Here is a 22,500-nt window from a genome sequence, read left to right as displayed (position 1 = left end):
GATGGGGGACATTTCAGAGGAAGAAGCAGTAGTCTAAGTGTTGCCAGCCCCGTCCGTCCGTGCTGTAACACAGTTTCCCATTCATTGTTTTTTTTTCAGAGGGATAATGGCGTTATAGCTTTGGGCGTAGAAGTAAAACGTACATTGTTTGACTCGTGTGGTATTAATGTGCTCATGCTGGGCCTCGCCATTATTTCTTGTGCTTATAGTTCTGCTTTGTATATGGTTGCTAACACAAACATGATGCTCTGGGTTGTTGTTGGGTCAGAATTCAGTCAGAGTTTTTGACAGTGACAGGCATTGTGTGCAAGTCTTACTATAAAACTAGACAACAGACAGATTTTACTGTATTAAAATAGAAAGTCTCTTTTACGAGAGAAACCTGGCTACAATGGCAGCAGAGTGTACTTAACACAAAACATTCACATATCTCACAGTAATAGGACCTGAGAGGCAATGAGTGAGAGCGAAGCTTGAATCTCTAGAACAATCAATTCTTCATTAAATATTTAAAATTATTACGGCTGATTAGCGGTGTAAGAAAATATCGAAACACTTGGATATTTTCGTGACATCGATTCTCAAAAACGCTATCGATTTTTTATTGTTTAGGGTTTTTTTTATTTTCTTAATTTGTTTACGTAAAGAATCCTGCAGGCACTTTTACTTTATTGATTTTTACTGATGATGTAAGCAGATGTTAATTCCTCTGCACAAAAAGTAGTGCTGTAATGTTGGAGGTTACAGTGACTGTGATAAATACAAATGCAGATCCTACTGATCTGAATACATGAAAAAAGAAAACCTTAATTTTGAACATGGTGATGTGTTCTTTATACTGTAAGAGTTGTTCTAAAATTAGATTAAAAGAAAAACGCAATATATCGCTTTGCTTATGTCAATATATCACAGTATATTGAATCGTAACCCCTGTGTCATGATACGTATGGTAATGTCAGACTGTTGCCAATACACAGCCCTACAGTTGACCATTAAAGTCTTCCATAAATATGCATTATAGTGTGACTGATCAGGTCTCAGATGATTAAATGGCTGTTTTTGCTTGTTTTCACAGATCCTGGATACAACAGCAGCGAAGCTACTGAGATGGAGTACCTGAGGAAGGTGTTGTTTGAATACATGATGGGACGGGAAACAAAAGTATGCTTTCATTTTTTTTTACAGTGTTATAAATGTTGTGTTTATGTGCTTACATTTTCTGGTTTTTGGGTGGTTGACACTGAAAACACCAGGAACAGCAAGGAAAGTAAATCCAAGGGTCTCTATTTTAATTCCTCAAGCTCATAACAACAAACGCAGAGCATTACTGTAGGTCGCAGACAGTGCAAGTGTCTGCTGCTAGGGGTGTAAATCACAAGATTCTTCACAACAGATATAATATTGATTCTCTGGACGATCCAATATGTGCTGATATCACAAAGTCTACCCCAATACTATTTGGATTAGATTCAATTCAGTGGCCTGTGATTGACACGAGACAGTATCAGTAAACATTCTCATAGTCTATTTCTTGGCTGCTTACGGTTATCTGCCTGGTGCTAGACCACTGGCATTGTTTGAAAGTTTAAGACGGAGGTGTGCTTGGATAGAAATGGTGACATAGATGTGCCATGGGAATTTAGAAAAAGATGGCTTATCGTAAAGATGAAAATATGTATGAATGTTTTCGCTCTGCATCACTAATATCAGATCGCTGTTTATTTAATCAGTATATCGATCCAGATCAATGTATCATTACGCCCCTACCTGTCGCTGATTGCAGGGTGTGGTAATTAATAAATACATGTTTAGCCAGTCACATAACTGTTCGCATACTAGCTTTGAAATAGCTGTGCCAATCACAGTGATCCATGACGACAATATCTTTACAAATGTAGAGATGCTTCTTTGGGAAATCATTTGATTGTCTGGATGTTGCAGAGTAACAGAATAAAACATGAACTGCAGATTTTTATTTTAAGCTGGAAAGGAGACCATGTAAAGCCACTGCAGTGAAATAATAAGTAATGATTTCAGTGAGTCAGACCATCCCATTTGTTTAGCGAGACACCCGTTGACCTCTGACCACACAAAACGTGAGACCATTTAGGACGCTATATAAAAGTCATGTTGCGTCCAGCCTTCTTGGGTTCAAATTAACAGTGATCACCCTAATTAACAGTGCTGTTGACATGGTCCTAAAGTCAGCGGGATTTTCCCAGCTCTTCAGCAAACAGTTAGTCTTTATGGCAACATGGCAGACCTCCCCGGCGCGGAGGATGTCCCCCAGGCTGCCTGCTAGCGCATACATCTCGCATGACGCAGACTTGCCATTTAAAGACATGCTGGCCTTGTTTAGTGCGAGTTGAGCGGTTAGGTTTCCTACACAGCAGCACTGTTTCTGATTATCCCATGTGTTTACGGGGAAATGCATGCACCCTGGCAGATAGGCCTGGAGTTGGTTTTTTTTTTGTTTTTTGGGGGGTTTTTTCGGTCTTGTTGGACTTTAATTGACAGAGAACAAGCTCGATTTGTTTGGATCATGGTGTTAAAGGTGGGGTTAGTGCGTCTGGTGTTCATGAAAGGGATATGGAGAATTTGTACTAGAAACACAGGTCTTCTTAAAAAGCTTTTTGTCAAGCGTTTTCATTTATTTGCTCCTCATCCACAGACGATGGCCAAAGTGATTACCTCCATGCTCAAGTTTCCTCCGGACCAAGCGCAAAAGGTTTTGGACAAAGAAGACTCAAAAGCGATTGTAAGCATCTTCACCTGCTGAGGATACTTTCAGCTCATTCCCAAAAGTCACCTCAGTCCTCTTGCAGTTAAAACATATTCATCATTACTGATTGCACAGTTGAATTAATTTCATATCTGTCTCTCCACAGCCTTGGTTACGATGAGCGTGTGAATGATTCAGGTATTAATGGATGAAAATCTGCTGCTGCTGCTGCTGCTGCTGAAGGGAACGACTGCCATGGATTTGATCAAGCCCTTCTCTCTGCATCTCGTGTTATGTTATGTGTGTGAATGTTTGTATGTGTGTGTGAGCGCACACTGGGACATAAGTGTGGTGTGTGTGCGCGCGCGTGTGGTGCCGTATGCGTGAATATATCTAAAGGTATGAGGGATATAAGAGAATATGCCAGAAACACAAATCTTCCATAAATCTAGTTTTACCCTGAAATTAAGTTTTGTTAATTTATACGTTTTAGATGAGGTGAAATTGTTTCCCTTTTATTTTAGATTGTGTCTATACAGATTGGCTTGTGCAATAAATGATATCATTATCACGTGTTTGACGCTGACAGGTCAGTTGATTTATTAGGTTTCTGTGTTGTGCTGTCGTCTGAATCACTTCCTGTGTAAAACTGTAAACGACCCTTTAACTGTGCACTCGCACCATGTTAAGATATACTGGCCTCTGGACCTTGTTTGTTTAACAGCTTTTCTATGCTTTATATTTTGTCACTACACTGACATAGAGACACATAAATAAACACAAAAAAAACACACAAAAACTGTAAATTGTATTATGATAATTAAGACTGTACTATAGGGCACCATATAAGACTTGCTATACATTTTCAAACTAACAAAATAAATCCTATTTACAGAACACCTTTTGTCACTCATTTATTCTTGTTATCATACAGTATTGTCTGTGTTCAATTCAATTGCTTATCTCATTACCTGGTTTTACATTGTTCAGTCTGTGGAACAGAGGATAAAGCATGATAACATCCTGTTGAAATAGACACGTGGGATGAAGACATCACGACAAATCTAGGTTTTAAAGATCCTGTCTGGTCACATCTTCAGCGAGGGTGACCTTTGTTTGACCTTTCCTTCACAACAGAAATGCAGTTTTACATATATATGATTCACATGCATGTATTAGACCATGGAAACCTGTATTTAACAGGGATCAGAATAAACTATTAGTCAAGTCCAGTGGTGGAGTGTAACTGAATACAGTAACTAAAGCACAGTACTTAAGTATAAATGTGAGGTACTCTTACGTGAGTACTTTAATGCCATGTCACATTCTACCTCTATTTCACTACACTTCAGAGGGAAATACTGTACTTTTTTACTCCACTACAATTATTTGATTACTTTACAAATCAAGATTTTTGCACGAAACCATGTGAAAATATACAAATGCCACTGACATGATCAGTTGATTGATTGGAGAATAAATGGCAGCCATTTTTTAAAGCAAAAACATTTCATGGTTCCAACTCCTCAAATGTGACAACTTGCTGCTTTTACTTTTAATTACTGTATTTTTGCTTTAGTAAATGGGTTTAAAATTTTCTGCACTGAGTACATTTGCCATCACCACCTAAATAAATTTTCCCTTTTGTACTACGATACAAGATAGCACTTAGGATTACCATGACCTGGATGACTGTAGATCTTCACTAGCATGTTACATACTTTTACTTAAATGACATTTTCAGTGCAGGACTTTTACTTGTAACATGGTGTTTGTATAGAGTGGTATTAGGACTTAAATAAAGGATCTGAGCTCTTCCTCCACCACTATTAAGTGTTAAAAATACAAGGAAATTGACTCTGGTTCTCTGTTGCTTTCACTGTACATACTGTATAATTAAATAAATACTGTATTATTAAAAGTAACCACTAAAAATTCTCTCCAGAAATGTATGAAGACTCATAGAAATAATAATATGTGTCTCATGTGACTTTTACTCCAAAAAAATGTGAAAATATTCCAAAATTTCATTAATGATCTATCAGAATCGATTAATATGTAAATATAAGTGAGTTGCATTTTGAGACTGTAAAACGTTAGATGGCAGCAGTGCGCCCTCATCCCACAGTTTAGGTGAGCGGTGCCCCCAAAGCCCACGGATGAAATGTGATGCTTTGCGCCTCAAAAACCATCCGCGTCTCTCCATGACCGTGTTACCAGTGTCAGCCCACTAGGATGAAGACGTACGTTCCGCTTTCACCTTTCAGATTAAAACCCCAGACTTGCAGCAGCACTTCAATCACCAGCGATGCTTTTATTTTGAGTGAACCCCTTTACATTTCCGGCCTTATCTGATTAACTTGACACAAGTGACCGCATTTATCTCCACGACAGGGAGCCTGCGAGCAACAACTTTCTCAGATTGACACAGAATGGAGAGAAGCTGACGCACCGTTATTTACCGGACCGTTAACTTTCCTCCTCAAGCTTTTCCTCATGCCATCACAGCCTACATGCTGCGCTAGACGAGGACAAAACAACTGAAAGATAGTTTTGTAACACTCTGACAACTCAAGAGCTGACAATTCCTCCTTATTGTTTTTTTCTTTCTTCTACTTTTTGGACACTTTAACCGCGTTATTACGCACGATGCGCAAAGGGATGGCTCCTCTTCAGAGACACAAAACGGGAGTACAGAATGTTTTTTATGTCTATCTCTCTATTTCAGTGGCTTATTCTTACAATATAGACTTAGAACATCCTTTGGTGTTCCGCGGACCAAATTCTAGTTTTTTTGGCTACTCAGTGCTGGAGCACTATCATGACAACACACGCTGGTGAGTCCCATGTTTTACTGTTCCTGGAAATGCTGTTATTTTCTGTCAGTGATGCAATTAATTTGTACTTTTGAAACAAAGGCTGAAGTGTTTTTAGAGTCCAGGCTGCATCCACATCCAATTAATACATGTAATAATGCGTAATATTCCTCATGAACAGACATTTCTGCTTCTACTGTAACTTTTCCTGCTTGAAAAATATATATATTGTAATTTTAATGTTTCAGTAGCACAGATTAGAGATACTGTAAGGTGTTTGTCCCATCCTCTCCCCTCTCCTCGTGTCTGCAGGGTAATAGTAGGGGCACCAAAGGCAAACTCGACCTACAGTAGCTCTGTGCACTCTCCTGGAGCTGTATATAAGTGTCGAGTTCACAGCAACCCAGAGCGCCGCTGCACAGAGATGGATCTGGGAAGAGGTCAGTCACCACTGCCTGCAGCATAAATACAAGAGCACACAATGACATCAACTCTAACTGCAGCCTCAGGGCAATGCATGCACTCACACACGCAGCATCTCACAGAAAAGTTCACTCTCTGGTGCTACAGTCCACACACATGCTGAGCTTCCCTGCAGCTTTTCCTTGTCCACTCTTTGCCTAAACTCCCCCAAGCATCTGTTTTGTTTTATCAGAATAATGCAGCCTTATACTGCTCCTAACAGTGCCACAGTTGTTCTTTTAGTCCTGAACCTGCTATATGGAGAGACATGCAAAAAAACAAGAGGATCCAGTGTGCAGAGGTCTATAAATATTTTTGATAAATATGATTTATGCTTCTGCTAATATTTTCCAAGCACGTGAGCCAAAAAGTTGAGCTTCAACCCCCCTCGGCCCTGGTTCTGTTCTTGTGGTCAAAAAAGCCAGGGTGCAGGCATGGCTTTAATATTAACCCCGTGCTCAGTCAATGTGTCACCCAAAAAAAAAACATCATTATCAGAGCGAGCGTGTGCTGCTCGGTGCTCTGTGAGCCACATGGACCAGAGGAGCTGAACTCTGACGGGCCTCTGGGAGCACAAAACACACTGACATAGAGAAGCACTCACAGTTACATGCCATTGTGCTGAATCAACTGCCTGCAGGGAGAAAGAGAATAAAACTTGGAGGAAAGAGGGGGATAAAAATGCAAGAGAAGATTTGGACTCTTAAAAAGTGAAGCTGTAGAGGTGCCACAGATCTTTGTCTTTTTATTGGCTTTATTCTCCTTGTTCTGCACATTTATGTTTATTTTACTTTCAGTGGATTTTTGTTCTTAATCGTCTTCCTGATTTATGTATCATAAAGAAGGTCCAGTATTCAAAGTCAATAATGTTAACAGCATTATAAAGCAGTGTATATTGTACAGTAAGTTATTTGGATTTTGAAACTTGATGACATATCATCAGGCAGCTGTGGCACAGGAGGTAGAGTGGTTATCTGGCAGGGGAAAGGTTGGTGGTTTGATCCTTAAATGGCCCCTGCTGTCCAAGTGTCCTTTCACAATATACTGCACCCCAAACTGCTGTGTGATGTTTATCTGCTGAGCAGGTGGCACCTTGTATGGTCATTGGCCATCAATGTATGGATGTGTGTTTGAACGGGTCAATTGTATTTGTGTTGTAAAGTGCTTTGAGTGGTTGCTAAGAATAGAAAATCGCTATATAAATGCAGTCAGTTTACCATTTGGGGTTGAGGTCATTGCGAGGCTTTTTTTATTGCTTACTAATGTTGAATATATCGATTCAAATGGCTTTATTATAAAAATAATCCATAGCTGCAGCCCTCAGGGGATCCTAAAAATGTTTGTGTATGTTATGTGTTAAAAATGGAACATATATCAATATTATCAGACTTGTTTAAAGGTCACATATTGTGCTTATTTTTAGGTTAGTGCTTCTATTTTGGGTTTCTACTTGAACATGTTTACATGCTTTAATGTTCAAAAATCATATCATTTTTCACATACTGGCCCCCTAAACATACCTGTATTGACCCTCTGTCTGAGACACTCCTTTTTACCACCTGTCTCTTTAAGCCTCCCTCTCAAAAAAGCCTATTCTGCTCTGATTGGTCAGGGTTCCTGGATCTTTGATATCTGCACTTTTGGTGTCTCTGCACCATCATTGCAGGTGGGGAATGGCGGTAACGGCTCTGTAGTGGCAGTTTCTATGTGGCAACAGCTTGTGTTCCTGTTTACTTCCTGTCAGCTGCTGCCATTCACCTAGACTGCAAAACATTTCAAGAAACATTTCAGGAAATACAAAGGGACCAATTTAGAATGTTTATGTTTCAAGTTTGAAGTGGTCTTTATAGTTAAGTTGTGACATCACAACGTCACAGAAATCCTGACGGCTCTTTTAAAATCACAGTTTCTGAAAACGACCATGTACTTTCTCTGTGGGTTGAGCGTTTTGGAACTTTCACAGTATTTAAATAGCACCTTTACCTGCTTTATATTAAAATAGACACAGAAATCTGACTCATTGCAATATGGGACCTTTAACACTCAGATATCGATATTGATATTGACCTCAAAAATCCGGTGTTAAATGTCATAACAGATTTTTTTGTAAGTTAAAGTGATTTACAGTATTTGCCTCTACTGGATGCACAGCCTTTTTTAATCTTTCATATACATATTTTAAACTGTCAACTGTATAAACATCTCTTGCGCATTCAGCAGAAATAAAGACTAAAACTCAAAAGTCAAAAAGCTGACAGTGTCTAACAAGCAACAGTACTTGCTCCAAGACATCCTGATGACTCAACGTCTGCAAACTGCTCTCATTGTCTTTCAGGAAACAAGCCGAGAGAGTCGTGTGGGAAGACGTGTCAAGGGGACAGGGACGATGAGTGGATGGGGGTCAGCCTGGCCCGCCAGGACAGAGCCAACGGCAAAATACTGGTGAGTTCAGGGACGCAGTGCCGCAGTCGCCCCACCAAATTGTTTAATGCGAAACATGTACACTCGTAAAAAACAGACCTGATTATGCCGACATCATTGCTACAAATGTCTTACCATGAACCGCACTGTGAAACCACAGCTGGTCTCAACATTACAGTAAAAAGGCCCGTCCTTCTCCTCTGTGTGACCGTGCTCATGAGCTCTGACTCAAGCAAAAACTGAACTTTTGCAAACTCAAAGCTCACACAACTGAAGTGAGACAGCTTTGGAAACTGCTGTGTGGTTACATAATACTGTGAAACATTTACCTCGTGTTTGGAGCTGGACGAGCCAATGGAACAGGGTTTGTCAAAAGTAGATTGTTGTTTATAAAAAAATAGGAGAGGGCTTTAGAGAAACCAGAAGACTAACTAGTGGTGCTAATCCCAGAGGTGCTTGGCTGGGTGTTTGCACAGAGATCATAGGGCAGCTGGCAGAGTTTGTTTAGGCTTCAGCCCCTCTGCGGTGGTCCCGTCCAAGGGCAGCCTTTCATTACACGTTAACCCCCGTCTCCTACGGAGGGTAGTGAGGAAACCAGCAGCCTTCCAGGACAGTTTGAAGCCGACTGCTGGACCGAGCAGCTCTTGAAACACTCATGACAGGTGTGTGTATGAATACCTGTCGCTGATTGACCTCCTCCTCTGGGAGTCAAGCAAATTATAAGAATTCCTTCTCAAAAAGGCGTCCAGATAAGTGCCTGGTCTTTTAAGCATCTATTCCTTTCAATATGTTTGTCTTTGGTCCATTTTTTATACCTCAGTGGAATGTTTTGGCTTGATTTTCAAACCATGACCCAAAATTTGAAGAGTTCTTGGAGTTGTCAGTCTTGGGAACTTGTACAACAACAGGCTTTTATCCGCAGCACACTCCAGAGAGGGATATCATAAAAGCAAGGTGGTGACGCTCCAGAGCCACGTGTTGCTATGCCTCTCTTTTTTTTATCTCATCTGAATGGACTCACGTTTCTGTGCAACAGGAGCGGCTGCTTGGCAGATGTGTACAGTGGTGATTTCATCTGCGCTTTCAGTGAAGGCCTTGTTTGTGACCAGCGAGCCCTTAAAACTGAACAGAAACATGACAACGGCGCAGACTCCAAGCCTTCTCTGCTGCGTCGACAGAACTTGTCAGCTGCTGCGAGAGCTGCTTTCGCTGTGTTTATGTCAGCTGATTGATCTTTTTTTTATTTTTTATAAAGAATCTGCTTCTACTCAAGGGGGAGAGTCCATGCTGGTATTGCTACTACTGTTGTCCAACGGCGTCCTTTGAAACACAAGCGTTTCTCAACACAGCTTCCAGACAGTCATCTGATGCTCTGTGTGTGCCCACAATCTGCCAAGCTCTTATATTCATTTAGATTGGCTGTGTATGTGTGTGTGTGTGTGTGCGTGCTGGGGGGGCGTGCAGGGGGAGTTAAACAGCGTGAGGGGAAATGAAGTGAACTTTGTCTGCACAGAGGCGTCCAGATCTGTCCCCAGAGCCACAGGAGCTCCACCACCATCCCCCCAGGGTACTAAATTATTACCACATTTACACATTTATGCGGCGAGATTTGTGCAGAGTTTGAAATCGAGCCTATATTATCCTGTTTGCATATCGATCTGTGGAATGTTTTATTTTGGAAAACACAGCAGCAAAATATTGTTTTGAGAATTACTCGCTGTCTTTTTTAGAAACGAACCCCCTGTTTCAACAGCAGCATAATAAAGTGGGAGTTTGTTCTCTGTCTTTTGATCCACTTTTTTTTTTGCTGTATGAACTTTTGGCCCCTCCAGCTGCCTCCAAGGGCCGGAGGAGCTGTTTTGAAATTAAAACTTTTAAAAACATGATGTGAAGATTTTCTTGCTGCACATTAAATGCTGCTTAGGAAATACAGATCTCACGCCGCAGCTGAGATATTCACACCACAGACCATGGCTTTTATGGTCGATGGTTATGGCTGGGCTTTAAGTCCCCCTCTCATCGACGCTCATTTGACGGCCGCAGAGACGCACTGACTCCAGCCCAGTGAGGAAGGGGCTTAAACAATCAGCACGGTGGAGGAACCGCCTGCCTGCACTCTAAAGTGTTTGTGTTTACAGTATGAACGTGTGTCTGAATTTATTTTTCTGCCTTTTTCCCACAGGCCTGCGCTCACCGCTGGAAAAATGTCTACTATGACTCGGAGCATATCCTTCCACATGGGTACTGCTCCATCATTCCTCCCACTCTGCAGGGCAGGACGAAGCCGCTCATCCCTTGTTATGAAGGTACAGTGGGGGCACAAATTTAATAAGGATTTTCCGTCATCATAACTCATATTAACTTCTCATGTAAGCCAGACACTAGGAAAGATCAAACACATCGCTGGGGGTGAGAAATCTTATTGGCTCAGTCCAGACTGGCTCCCAACCCTTTTGCCTCATAACCAATTAAAATCAAGCAAAGACCCAGGTTATGGCCTCAGTGTGGACGTGAGCTGTGAGCAGTTAAAGTGTAATGCTTCTTCTCACATTGATTTTTAAAGGCCTGAAGATTTATTTCATATGAAAATAGAAGAAATTCAAGAAAAGCTCTGTTTATGTTCTTCTGTGGTTCATTTTATCATGGCACGTGATCTCTGCCGCCAACACCATCATCTGCTTCTGGCCTCTGATTGGTGTTCTGGCGCTGAGGACTAGTAGTGTGATCTCTCTTCCTCAGTCCAACACAAGTACTTTGGCAGGAGCCAGCTCCTACGATTGAAAACTTTGTTAAGCCAATATGAGTCTTTGTCCAGTGGCGATGGAGAGTTAGTATTCCCTGTGCACTTTTGCGCAAATGAAAAGCGTTTTCACAAAGATCTGATCATGGCACAGATTTTGGCTTTTCCAGAAATCAGGTGATTTTATGAAAGATTTGCTCGCAAAGTAGAGAGATCCGATTTTGTTATGGCTGTGGTAAATCAAATCCATTTGTGCTGCAGGTTGTGTTGGTTTGCACGCCCTTAACAACACTAAAAATCAATTTCCATTTAAAAAGTAATGTTCTGAATAACATTTGAAGCTGACTCATGCAAATGTGCTCTTCATATGTTTTGATATGTGACTCAGAGCTATTTATCAAAGCCTGTTTTACACCTTAATTGTGCTCCCAGGTCAGGATTTCACTTCCTTCCGCAACTCTCTTTGCCAGCACTTGTGCAGAAGCCAGACAGATTTTGCATGGGACTGTATTTCTAGTGCATTTCGCGCAGATCCAAGCTCAATATTTTTGTAACCTGAGAGCACTGTGCCCCCCCCTCTCCAAGTGAGAGGTCTTCTTGTTGAATGTGGTGTTGTACCCCTTCTCCCAGTCTGCTTTCTGGCCCCAGACTCCTCGTGGATGGGACTGGGACTTTGACTAGCTCCATATGGAATGCAGGAAAAACTCCAGTAAACGCTGGCTCAAGCACACAGTGAAATAATTTGTGGTTTGTTTTTTCTTACAGACTATAAGCAGAAGTATGGGGAAGAGCACGGCTCGTGCCAAGCCGGGATAGCGGGAGTTTTTACGGAGGTCAGTAACAGTGCTTGTTCATCTTCTTAATCCATGTAACACTCTCTTGTAGTCTCACACAGACATATTTGTTTGGTGCCATCCAGACTCTATCGTCTGGACACTCATGGAGCCGATTCACTGTTTGTTAAAACTGAGCAGTCTAATCAGGTCTTCAAATGATTTACATTCTTTTCATGTTACATAATAATAGAGGCTATTAGTTATTTTACCCGCTGCCTCTGTTTTCTCATAAGGTGACAGATATTCTCAGTTGACTTCCGTTATCGCACATCTCGTGTTTCAAAGAACCATTTCCTCCTCACTCTTTGTTGACTCTGACTCTCTGGTAGATAGTTAGCAGAGACATTATACATGGGGCTGAGGGGTTTTTTTCCCCAAAGTTGCTTAAGATGTCAAATGATGTGGAAAATTCTGCAGTCAAATACACTGTACATAAGTATTTGTATCAAAGCAGCCAGCGCTCTGCTGACTAACAGCTGATAACTGTTAGCTTATGTTTCCATAGGAAGATACTGGAGGAAAGGCTGCAGCGGCCTCACTTGACCTGGTGTGGCTCCACAGATAAAACGTTTAAGAAAATACACGTTTCCTTTTCTCTATAGCATAGATGCACAGCTGTTTTTGTACGAACATATGGCATCCTTCTAGCTGTACAATACCTTTTTGTGTATCTTACAAATGTCTTTGGAAAGGTGAAAGTGCTGCAGTGAGCAGAACAGGTCAAATAGATTTAACATATAAATGCCTTAGAGCAAAAAATATAGTATGACAGGAAAAATGTGCATATGAGGACTAAATTTCAATTTGAAAAATGTATATTTTACCAGTGTAGACATTTTGTTTTCTGTGCATTAGCAACATAATTCTTTCCTGATGTTGCCCGTGAGGAACATGTTCAGTGAGGGTCCTTTTCCAAGTCTCGAGTTACAGTTACGCTCAATTTGGGACATACAGTAAAGTACAGTGGACTGTAAGTGACTTAAAAATGTGTCCTCAGAGCACAGCTGTGCCCGCAGGGTGAAACTGGGGAGAAGGAATCTGATGAAAATGTCATGTAATTTGAGCAGTTTTTTCTTTATTTTACCTCTGCTAAATAACATTATTTTAGACATGTGAAGGCGTCCTCTTGGGCGGTGGGAAACTTTGCCTTAAACTATACTTTACTTGTGCATGATAGACTCGAGAGCACACAGCATTCACCCACATGGCTTTGCTTTAAAAATCCTTTCACAGATACTTAAATGAAATCCTTTGACGTGTGTGTTTCAAGAGCCTGTGAAAGTGTTATTCACTGCTCACTGCTGCACTTACAGGAGTGTTTGACGTCATGTTTTAGGGATTAACTGCATGAGGAGCTCATACATGGAGCCTCGTCAGTTTTCACTGTATGAGATGTTTTGGTCCACATCATGTGAAAGCTGTAAAAAACACCGGAGATAAGATTTTTGGCTTCAGGAAATAAGAGATTCAGATAACACAATGCAGCTACTGTTTAAAACCGAAGTGAAACTCATCAAGTCCACTTTTTTCGCAGACTGAGGACGTCAGTGTTGATCTGTTAAAGCGTTTGAACGAGCCCCCCTTTGGAAGAATGTGAGGAATTCAAAGAAAGGATGTCCAACTGTTAAACCTTATCCTCGCCTGAACCATGGCGCCCAGATGTTTGACACCGCAGCACAGGGGATATACAGTATATTGCTGAGTGAGGTCTTGACAGTGTCGCTCAGTTTGTGTGAGCTCTCTGGGTTGACTAGACGTCCACTGAGAGACATTGCCGTGCTCTGGTCCCTGCAATAGCTGTGGAGCATCACAACAGAGAACAACTCATTTTACAGCTGTCAGTTTGCTTGTGCTCTGAATTCCTTATCACATCAAAGGGGGCAGCTTCAGCTGGCATGCCGTCTGGCTTTGTGGTTAAGAGCAGATAGCACAAACCAGTCTGTGGCCGCTGGTTAACCAGACGTTCACCCAACAGCGTTTTTCTTCCTCCCCCCTGTCTTCAGCAGGCTATAGCGGTGCAGATAAAAAGGTGAATCACAGTCATTTGAGTGAATGTGGTTTTCATTTACAGGAGCTGGTGGTGATGGGGGCGCCGGGGTCATACTACTGGACCGGGACGATTAAGGTTTACAACCTGACTTCTGACTCATTCTACAGCCCGAACAAAGAAGACATTGACTCCCACAGATACAGCTACCTTGGTGAGAGCCTGCTCATGAGGATGATTGTGTTAAAGGAACAGTGTGTAGGATTTAAGGGAGGATTTAGTAGCATCTAGCGGCGGACTTCAGATTGCAACCAGCTGAAACTTCTCCTGGTCTGAACTCCTTCGGTGTTCTTTGTTAGAGAAGTTTTTACCAGGAGCCAAATTATCTACAGAGGTCTCTTCCTCTCCAAAACAAATGGATGCAATGATTTAAATCAACAGAGACAAGCAGTTTCACGTTACAAATCAGTGTTTCTGGACTTATCTAGACCCAGTATTTGGTTTGTTCATTCTGGGCTACTGTAGAAACATGGTGGAGTAACATGGCAATCTCTGTGGACGAGGACTTGCTCCCTATGCAGATATAAACAGCTCATTCTCAGGCAATGAAAACACAGCAATCCTTATTTTCAGGTGATTATACACTTAATAGAATATACTTATTATATTATATTCCATTTCTGCCAATATATCTCCCTAAATCCTACACACTGGACCTTTAAATGTTAAAATTATGAGAAAAAACCCCACTGTAACTGATTACTTCCTGTGTCTCCAGGCTACGCTGTGACTGCTGGACACTTCTCCTCTCCTAATGTGATAGACATAGCTGCAGGGGCGCCTCAGCACAGCGGCAGTGGAAAAGTGGGGACTTCTTCTCTTGTCTTATTTCCAGCTGTTGAGTTGAAGTCCTCTTTGTGTTGCTCGCTACAGTGACCTGTTTTTCTCCCACACAGGTTTACATTTTCAAAATCGACGGTGTGTCTCTGGTGAAGAGTTTTCAAGCCTCAGGGAAAATGGTACGAGCATGGATGTGGTCTCGTCCTGGTTTTAATCATTATGCAGCACATATTTTGCATAGAGGCTATTGTTACACCATAGGACCATATGTTATTTAGCCTAACCTGCCTCAGGGATCATATAGTTACGTTGCAGACATGCTACTCTGATTGCTTTGTTGTCAGAACCGCACTGGTTATGTCTGCCTTAAGTGTTTAGACAGCAACAGTGCTTTAAAGAAGGAACACACTTGCCAGAAGCAAAGCCAGGGAGGTAGCTAATGCTTTGCATTCAGAGTAAATAAAAGGAAGTCAGGGTGGCTTTAAGACATAAGTTGTGTAAATATTCCTTTAGTGTTGGTGTAGCTATATTAAAGGGGTGGTAAATCCAGTCAGAGCGTGAATCGTATGTCAATGGTATGATCTGAAGAAGAAGTGTCTGTGATCTGACCCATTGCTCTGTGGCTCGGCTTGGTTCCAGATGGGCTCTTACTTTGGCTCCTCATTATGTGCAGTTGATCTGAACCAGGACGGCCTGTCGGACCTGCTGGTGGGGGCACCCATGCACAGCCAGCTCCGGGATGAGGGCCAGGTGTCTGTGTACCTCAGTAAGGGCAATGTGAGTGGGATCTGTGGGTCAGTGGGAACATGACACCATAACTTGGAGATTTATTGTTTACTATATCCACTCTTTGTCTTTGAATGTTTCTATACTGCTATTATTGTCTGCAGTGTTTGTAGCCTTGCTCATGTTTGATTTCTTTCTGACCATGTTTGTTATCACAGCTCAGCTGTGAAATGATTATACCGACAAAGACCAAAGCTTCTGTTTGTACATTCTGTATTTATGAGTTATTCCAAGGAAGGTGACTGTCTGTTTGGTTGTTAAATTATGTGGATAGAAAGCCAACTAACTGCAGTCTGGGCCAGAGAATGTTATCTGACAGCAATAACTTCACTGCAGCAGGACCTGTCTTTGTTCTCCTGCCAGCTCAGTATATAAACTGCTATCTTGCCTGCTTCTGTTTTCAGGGGGTGATGGAGGAGCACGCTGTTTTGAATGGTGACAATGCTTTCAATGCGCACTTTGGAGAATGTATCGCCGCAATCGGAGACATTGATGACGATGGATATCAAGGTCAGAACAAAGTATCATAATAACATATTAGCAACTGCCTGCTGGACTTCATAAACATGTTTTACAGTGTAACCACAAACTAGCTCGTGCAGGACCTTTTGACTGTATCACATGGTCTTCACCAGCAGGTGAAGTTTGCTCAGTTGTAGAGCAGCAATGATTTATGATTTACTTTTAAAGGTCCAGTTTGTAGGATTTAGGGTCATCTATTGCCAGAAATGGAATATAATATTCATAACAATGTTTTCCTTAGTTTCTAATTACCTGAAACTAAAAAATACTGTGTATTTAATACTTAAGAAAAGGCTGCTTATATCTACATACAGAGTGGATCCTCTTTAATCATGTTGTTTCTACAGTAGCCCAGAACAGACAAACCAAACTCTGGCTATAGGGCCATTTGCGTTTTTGTGTTGGCCACTGTCGTTCTATACGCTTGACACGTGAGAAGTTTCTATTGGTTGCAACTGCAACCTCAATGCTGGATGCCTCTAAATCCTACGCACTAGACCTTTAAATTAATGGCCAACTAATTTGATAATTGATTAATGGGTTTTAGTCATTTTTTAAAGAACAAACTCAACATTTTTATATTTTATTTTAGCGTCTTAAGTGTGAATATGTTTTCGTTTCTTCACTCCTCTGTGACAGTAAACTTAATATCTTTGGGGTGTGGACAAAACAAGACATTTGAGAACATCATCTTGGGCTTTGGGAAACACTGATTGACATTTTTACCATTTTCTGACATTCTATAGACCAAACGACCAATTGATTAATCAAAAAAAACTATAATCAACAGATTAATTGACAATGAAAGTAAAAGTTTGTTGCAGCCCTACTCAGCTGTCACTTTAGATGTTCTAGCATTGCATTGTTCTGAGCACGTTTAGGACATCCACATTGTCTTTTATATTTTATTATGTAGTTATAATATTTTATTATGTTGTTATAATATTATAATTCTTTATACATACATACTTTTTTTATCTATCTAATAAAATATTCCATATGTTTTAAAAGAGACAGTATGGAAGTGTAATGCATTCACTTCAGAAAAAAATGCTCTGTTTTTTTGATTTGAGATAATAATCTCATAAATTCTCATTTTTTCTGAATTATGAGATAATTATCTTATTCATTTAAAAAAAAAAACATCACGGAAGGAGACTTTAATGCAATTATTTTTCTGGAAGTGAATTCATTATGCTTCCGTAAGACGTTACACTCCTAGTGTTTAAACATTTTGTATTTTGCCAATCCGAAAAAATAGTGGTACCTAACCTGTGGGTCGGGATTCCTTCAGCAGGTCATGAGATGATTAATGAGGTAGGGAAGAAGAGGCAAATTTCTGCTACAAATTTCACTTTCACTTTTATCTTTGATTTTCTTTGAAATTTGCATAGTTTTGCCTCTTTGAGTATTTGCAGTTATTTAGTAACAGAACCTGAGAAGTTTAGAGGTGAGGGAACTGCTCACAGGCATCTGAAACCCATGACAAGGGGTCACAAGTAGGCATCGCTTTCCTTGAGGGGGTCAAAAGCCAAAAAGGTTTGGAAGCACTGATATACAGGACCACACTGGAGCTTTAACATGTTTTAGTGTTGTTTAGTGGAAGTGACACTTTTTACAACCATGCCGCAAGTTTGAAGATATTTTCAACCATGTGGAATTTGCTGCAACTCAAAACCTGCTCAGAACAGGTTCACCACACAGCGTAACCACATGATTTTTTTTGTTATTGTTGAAGTCTTATTATTGTTCTAATGTGACACCTTAAGAGGAGAGAGTCTTCTAAAAAGTATCCATTGAATCAGTTTCTGCAATACAAACCAAAAAACAGATCATGTTCATTTCCTCTTGTGTCTCAGATGCCAGAGAGTCCTTGAATGCACCAAGAGACGGCCTTTAAATCAAAATCTGGCATTGTCTTTTAACCACTAAAGTATCTCTGGGCACAGAAATTGTTTGCAAGACTGGAGCCACTGGTGAGAGGTCAGAGCTCAAATGGGGGTCGTGCTTTTATATGTAATGGTCCTGCATTTCTCTATGAATCTATAATCCAGGCAACGGCAACCACTTTTCAATAATATACAGTCTTATTTGTGTGACACTGTCCTGTAGTCATGCAACAAAGCTATTTCCTCTGTCATCTGGCGAGTAATAAAGTCACACAGTTTATATCCTCCACATCAGCCCACAAGCAAATGTTGGCTGGTTGAGACTCTCAGTAGGTGCAACAAAACCCATCATTTTCACAGACATTTTGTTTCGATTAACATGCGGCGAGGGGGATCTTTAGAAAATATTGCCCCTCTCTCACCCTCGTGTGCACAGCGTCATCCAGTCACAAACTAAATTATCCGCACACACAGACATACATTTACACTGTCTGTTTTCCTGGCACATGCACGGCTTGGCTGAAAGGGCTCGACTTGGCGCCCATTGTAAGCTCGAGGCTGGAAGCTGCTGCCCGGTTTCATCTCCGTGTGAGATACGCCTCAAGGCTTGCAGCCTGGCACTAAGTGTGTGCGGAGAAAGATGGCAGCTGGGAAGCATAACTCATCTTGTAACTCGTCACTCTCGGAGTGTCGAAAGCGCCAGACTTGCTCCCTGCCCGACGATCTATTATTTACAGCCAAACTGCTGTTATTTAATTTGAAAGAACTACTGCAGAAATCAGAATACACATTTGCTTTCACTAAGAACAAATTATTTGTTCAATATTGCCTCTCCATAATGAGCTCATTATTGTGGCATATTTAAAAGTGCCACTTCTTTACCAGCTCTGCTTTGGAATGCTGCACCACATGGTGAGGAAGTGTTTTTGGTTTATAAAAAGAAAGTTTATATATGGACTTTTTGTGGAAATGGGATAAGGAGACATTGTTTCAGTGCTCTTGCCAGCACTTTATAGTCTTGTTTCCACTCTCTCAGAGGTCGCACAAGTTTTATGGCCACTAACAACACTTAATTGTCTCTCTTACTGTAACAGCTTGTTCCCAGGATTAATGAAGGCTTTTGTACACATTCCTAAACACACACATTCATTTCTATGTTGACCTTTCACAGAAACACTTTTTGTCCCCTCAGATGTAGCCATAGGAGCACCTAAAGAGGATGACTATGGAGGAGCTGTTTATATCTACCACGGGGACGCCACAGGAATCATCAGCAAATACTCCATGGTAAGAATTCATAGTGTCACACAGCAAGCCAATATCATGTAGATCTTTGTTATTTAATTTAAGTAAAGAAATACCTTTATGTGAGTCTCTTCTTGTCTCTAGTTGTAGTTTCTGTTGTTTCTCATGCTAAATTTAGATGAAAGGCATGAGTTCACCTTGTGTATCGAGCAGAAGTTGAGTCATGTGTGGTAAAGTCGCAGGTGGTGATGTAGCCTCGGGAATACACAGAAAGCCCACGTAGCTCTGAATGAGGAGCAAGCAGTTCCTGGTGGACTAGTGTGTGCTCACTTTACTTCTGTGATTTTTGATCGAGACGTTCAGTTGTCCTCTCAAAAACAAGAGGACCCGCTGATTTAAACCAATAAAAACACTGAATAACGCAGTTTCATGTTAAAAAAAAAAAAAAAATCTGTGTTTTTCCAATGCTCTCGTTGCGGAGGTTTTGCTAACTATGTAGAATGAGCGTTTGGTTTGCCGCTCTGGGCAACTGCAGAGACATGGCAAAACAATATGGCAATCTTCGTAGACGAGGACCCGCTCCCTATGTAGATATAAATGGCTCGTTCTAAGGAAACGAAAATGCAAGGCTTCTTATTTTCAGGTGATTATACACTGAAGAAAACATACTTATTATATTAAATTCCATGTCTGCCAATATTTCCGTCTAAATCCTACACACTGGACCTTTAAGACGTGGGGAAACAGCTAGCCTCTATCCAAAGCTAGAACAATCCACCTACCAGCATCTCTAAAGTTCTCTTATTAACACAATTTATCTAGTTTATCTAATTAGTAGTAAAACGTCAGTAATGGTGGCAAGTTGTGGTTTTACAAGGATTCGGGTGCTGTAATTATTTCCTAGCATTTAGAGGTGTTGATAGGTGTAATTTCTGGACTCTGGAGTGAGCCAGACTAGCTGTTTCCCTGTGTTTCCAGTCCTAATGCTAAGCTAACGAATGTGTTATTTACTGTAAATCTATAAAACCAGCCATTATTCATCTGTGGAAAACAAACTGAGCAAAAACAAATCATACAATGTGTTCTTTTTCTCATTTTGGCGCCCATGTGTTATTTGAAGGCTGGTATTATGTGTTTTAGAAACTGTCTGGGCGCAGTGTAAACCCTGGTCTGCAGATGTTTGGCCAGTCAATCTCAGGCAATGTGGACATGGATGGCAACGGATACACAGGTAAGATTATACCAGACTAGATGAAGGCTTAAGTACCTCAGGAAAATAAGATAAAAACATCACATATGAAAGGATCAGATGATGAAATATTTGAGTTTTTGCCCTCTTGGTATTTGACTCTCAGTGTCTTGCAGTAGCGGCGCAAAGACTCGTGATAGAGGCATCTTGTTTACTGCATTCCACAGCTGACATTCAGACTCAGACAACATAACTATTAAAGACCTCTGTGCATTGTTTTGGATCTGCAGGTGTGAAGAGTGCTGTGAGCAGATGTTGCATTGATATCCTCTTTTTGGCGTTCCAAATCAATCATGTTTATGTTGTCATTGTAGATGTCACCATCGGAGCCTTCATGTCAGACAGTGTGGTGCTGCTGAGGTGAGTAACTGGGTCACTCTCTGTGACACTGCACCATTTTTTTCTATGTCTGAGTCATCTTAATGTCCAGTCTTTCCCACACTGTGTTCCTGTGTCGGTCGATGTGGTTGCAGGACCCGGCCTGTCATTACAGTAGATGTCTCCATCTTCCTGCCCGTCTCCATCAACATCTCTGTGCCGCAGTGCCACGAGGGCCAGCAGAACCTAAACTGCTTCAATGTTACTGTTTGCATGCGCTTCCGGGGAAGACAGCTGCCCGGACAGATAGGTGAGGACACATCTTAACAAGAGAAACCTCACAAAAGTTGAGGAGTAGAGAGTAAAATTAAAAAAAAGAAACATGCATACCACTGAGTTGCAGAATGCAAAATACTTTAATCATATTTCGTTTTTGTGACTTAAGGGAATAGTTTGATATATTGGGAGTTTTGCTTAGCTTTTTTGCAGAGACTTACGAAATTGATACCACTTGTGTCTGTGTGGAGCTAACGCGAGGAGGCAATTAACTTTGCTTAGCATAATCACTTAAAACAGCAGCTAGCCTGGCAGCCTCCAAAGAAAAAAAAACACCTACTGTCACCTCTAAAACTTAGTATTTAAGATGTTGTATCTCATGTCTTTCTTCACTGTGCGCCCAGGCACAGCGGCACAAGCCTCAACATTACTGTGAATTTTGAAGGTGAATCTCAAAAGCCATAAACCGTAGTAGTCATCCATCACTGGTCTTCATCATACAGAGCATGTTTTGGTCATTTTTTGTTGTTATGATGTAAAGTTTATACTCCTTGAGCTTTTGGTGGTCATTTAAATGGAGAAAATATGTAAACATGATCATGCTGAGCAATCCTCCCCGGGCTCGGACACGGTTGTGTGGTTAGCCTTTGGCCCGCAGCGGACTGTCAGCGCATTTGGCTGATGCTTTACCCTTCAGCCCTTGCTAACTGACTCTTGGGTGCGGTGCCTGTTGAGTGCTGAGGTGCAGTCCTGTTTCAGTGTTTGGGTGTGGTCATTCACTGCCCACCCCAGGGGAGCAGGAGCCCTGTCGTTATGTAATGACTACGTCCTGGCTTGCAGCAATAAAGCCTCTCTGTTTAGCCGTCTGGCGAAAACTATGGAAAGTGTAGCACTATGTGTTTGGTGACTCCCTTAATGAAACCTTCCTTTGCCTCCTCTGGAGTGAGCTCATGGCGTTCCCTCTGTTGGACGGAGGAAACAGTAGGCTATGGTGCGACAGGGGTGTGTTTGCCACCCTTCCCACTGTTTTACCAGTGTAACACCCTCTTGAAGCAATTACTCCAGACTGAGGCTGATTCATTCAGAGGAATGGGTTTTAAATGGCCAGAGGCCCATATATGGTTTTCCTGGAAATATTGCTAATGTTTACTTCATGCGTATGATTTCTCAATTCTAAATAAATTTAAAGCTGTTTTGCGTCTTAATGACACTATGGCCAGGGGTGGAACCAGCAGGAATGTTGTTATTGAAATATTTTCTTTCACAGTAATACTGGTTCAGCCCCACCAGCAGGAAAATGACTTCCCTTTTTATATCAAGTCATGTCTGCTCACCTTAAAGGGACAGTTCACCAAAAAAAAATCCAAAATACAGATTTTTCTCTTACTTGT

General features: G+C 41.2%; 2 protein-coding genes across 4 annotated transcripts in view; both read left to right on the top strand.

Moving 5' to 3' along the window:
* Nucleotides 1-3,619, top strand: part of golga4 (golgin A4) — a 28,159-nt gene extending 24,540 nt beyond the window's left edge. For all 3 annotated transcript variants that reach the window (XM_050070583.1, XM_050070582.1, XM_050070581.1), the window contains 3 exons: nt 1,076-1,161; nt 2,672-2,758; nt 2,889-3,619. In XM_050070583.1, the coding sequence (XP_049926540.1) occupies nt 1,076-1,161; nt 2,672-2,758; nt 2,889-2,903 (188 nt within the window). In that variant the 3' untranslated portion in view covers nt 2,904-3,619. The remainder of the gene's footprint in view (nt 1-1,075; nt 1,162-2,671; nt 2,759-2,888) is intronic.
* Nucleotides 3,620-5,120: 1,501 nt separating this feature from the next.
* itga9 (integrin, alpha 9) overlaps nt 5,121-22,500 on the top strand; it is a 61,888-nt gene continuing 44,508 nt past the window's right edge. Inside the window, exons 1-14 of the mRNA XM_050070588.1 lie at nt 5,121-5,559; nt 5,851-5,978; nt 8,336-8,442; nt 10,604-10,727; nt 11,927-11,994; nt 14,069-14,198; nt 14,763-14,848; nt 14,941-15,003; nt 15,464-15,601; nt 16,015-16,120; nt 19,214-19,308; nt 20,407-20,497; nt 20,830-20,875; nt 20,989-21,143. Of these exons, the coding sequence (XP_049926545.1) occupies nt 5,372-5,559; nt 5,851-5,978; nt 8,336-8,442; nt 10,604-10,727; nt 11,927-11,994; nt 14,069-14,198; nt 14,763-14,848; nt 14,941-15,003; nt 15,464-15,601; nt 16,015-16,120; nt 19,214-19,308; nt 20,407-20,497; nt 20,830-20,875; nt 20,989-21,143 (1,525 nt within the window). The 5' untranslated portion in view covers nt 5,121-5,371. The remainder of the gene's footprint in view (nt 5,560-5,850; nt 5,979-8,335; nt 8,443-10,603; nt 10,728-11,926; nt 11,995-14,068; nt 14,199-14,762; nt 14,849-14,940; nt 15,004-15,463; nt 15,602-16,014; nt 16,121-19,213; nt 19,309-20,406; nt 20,498-20,829; nt 20,876-20,988; nt 21,144-22,500) is intronic.

The sequence above is a fragment of the Epinephelus moara genome, chromosome 19, assembly GCF_006386435.1.
Source record: "Epinephelus moara isolate mb chromosome 19, YSFRI_EMoa_1.0, whole genome shotgun sequence".
In the NCBI taxonomy this organism is placed as follows: Eukaryota; Metazoa; Chordata; class Actinopteri; order Perciformes; family Serranidae; genus Epinephelus; species Epinephelus moara.
This window is presented reverse-complemented; position numbering and strand designations above follow the sequence as displayed.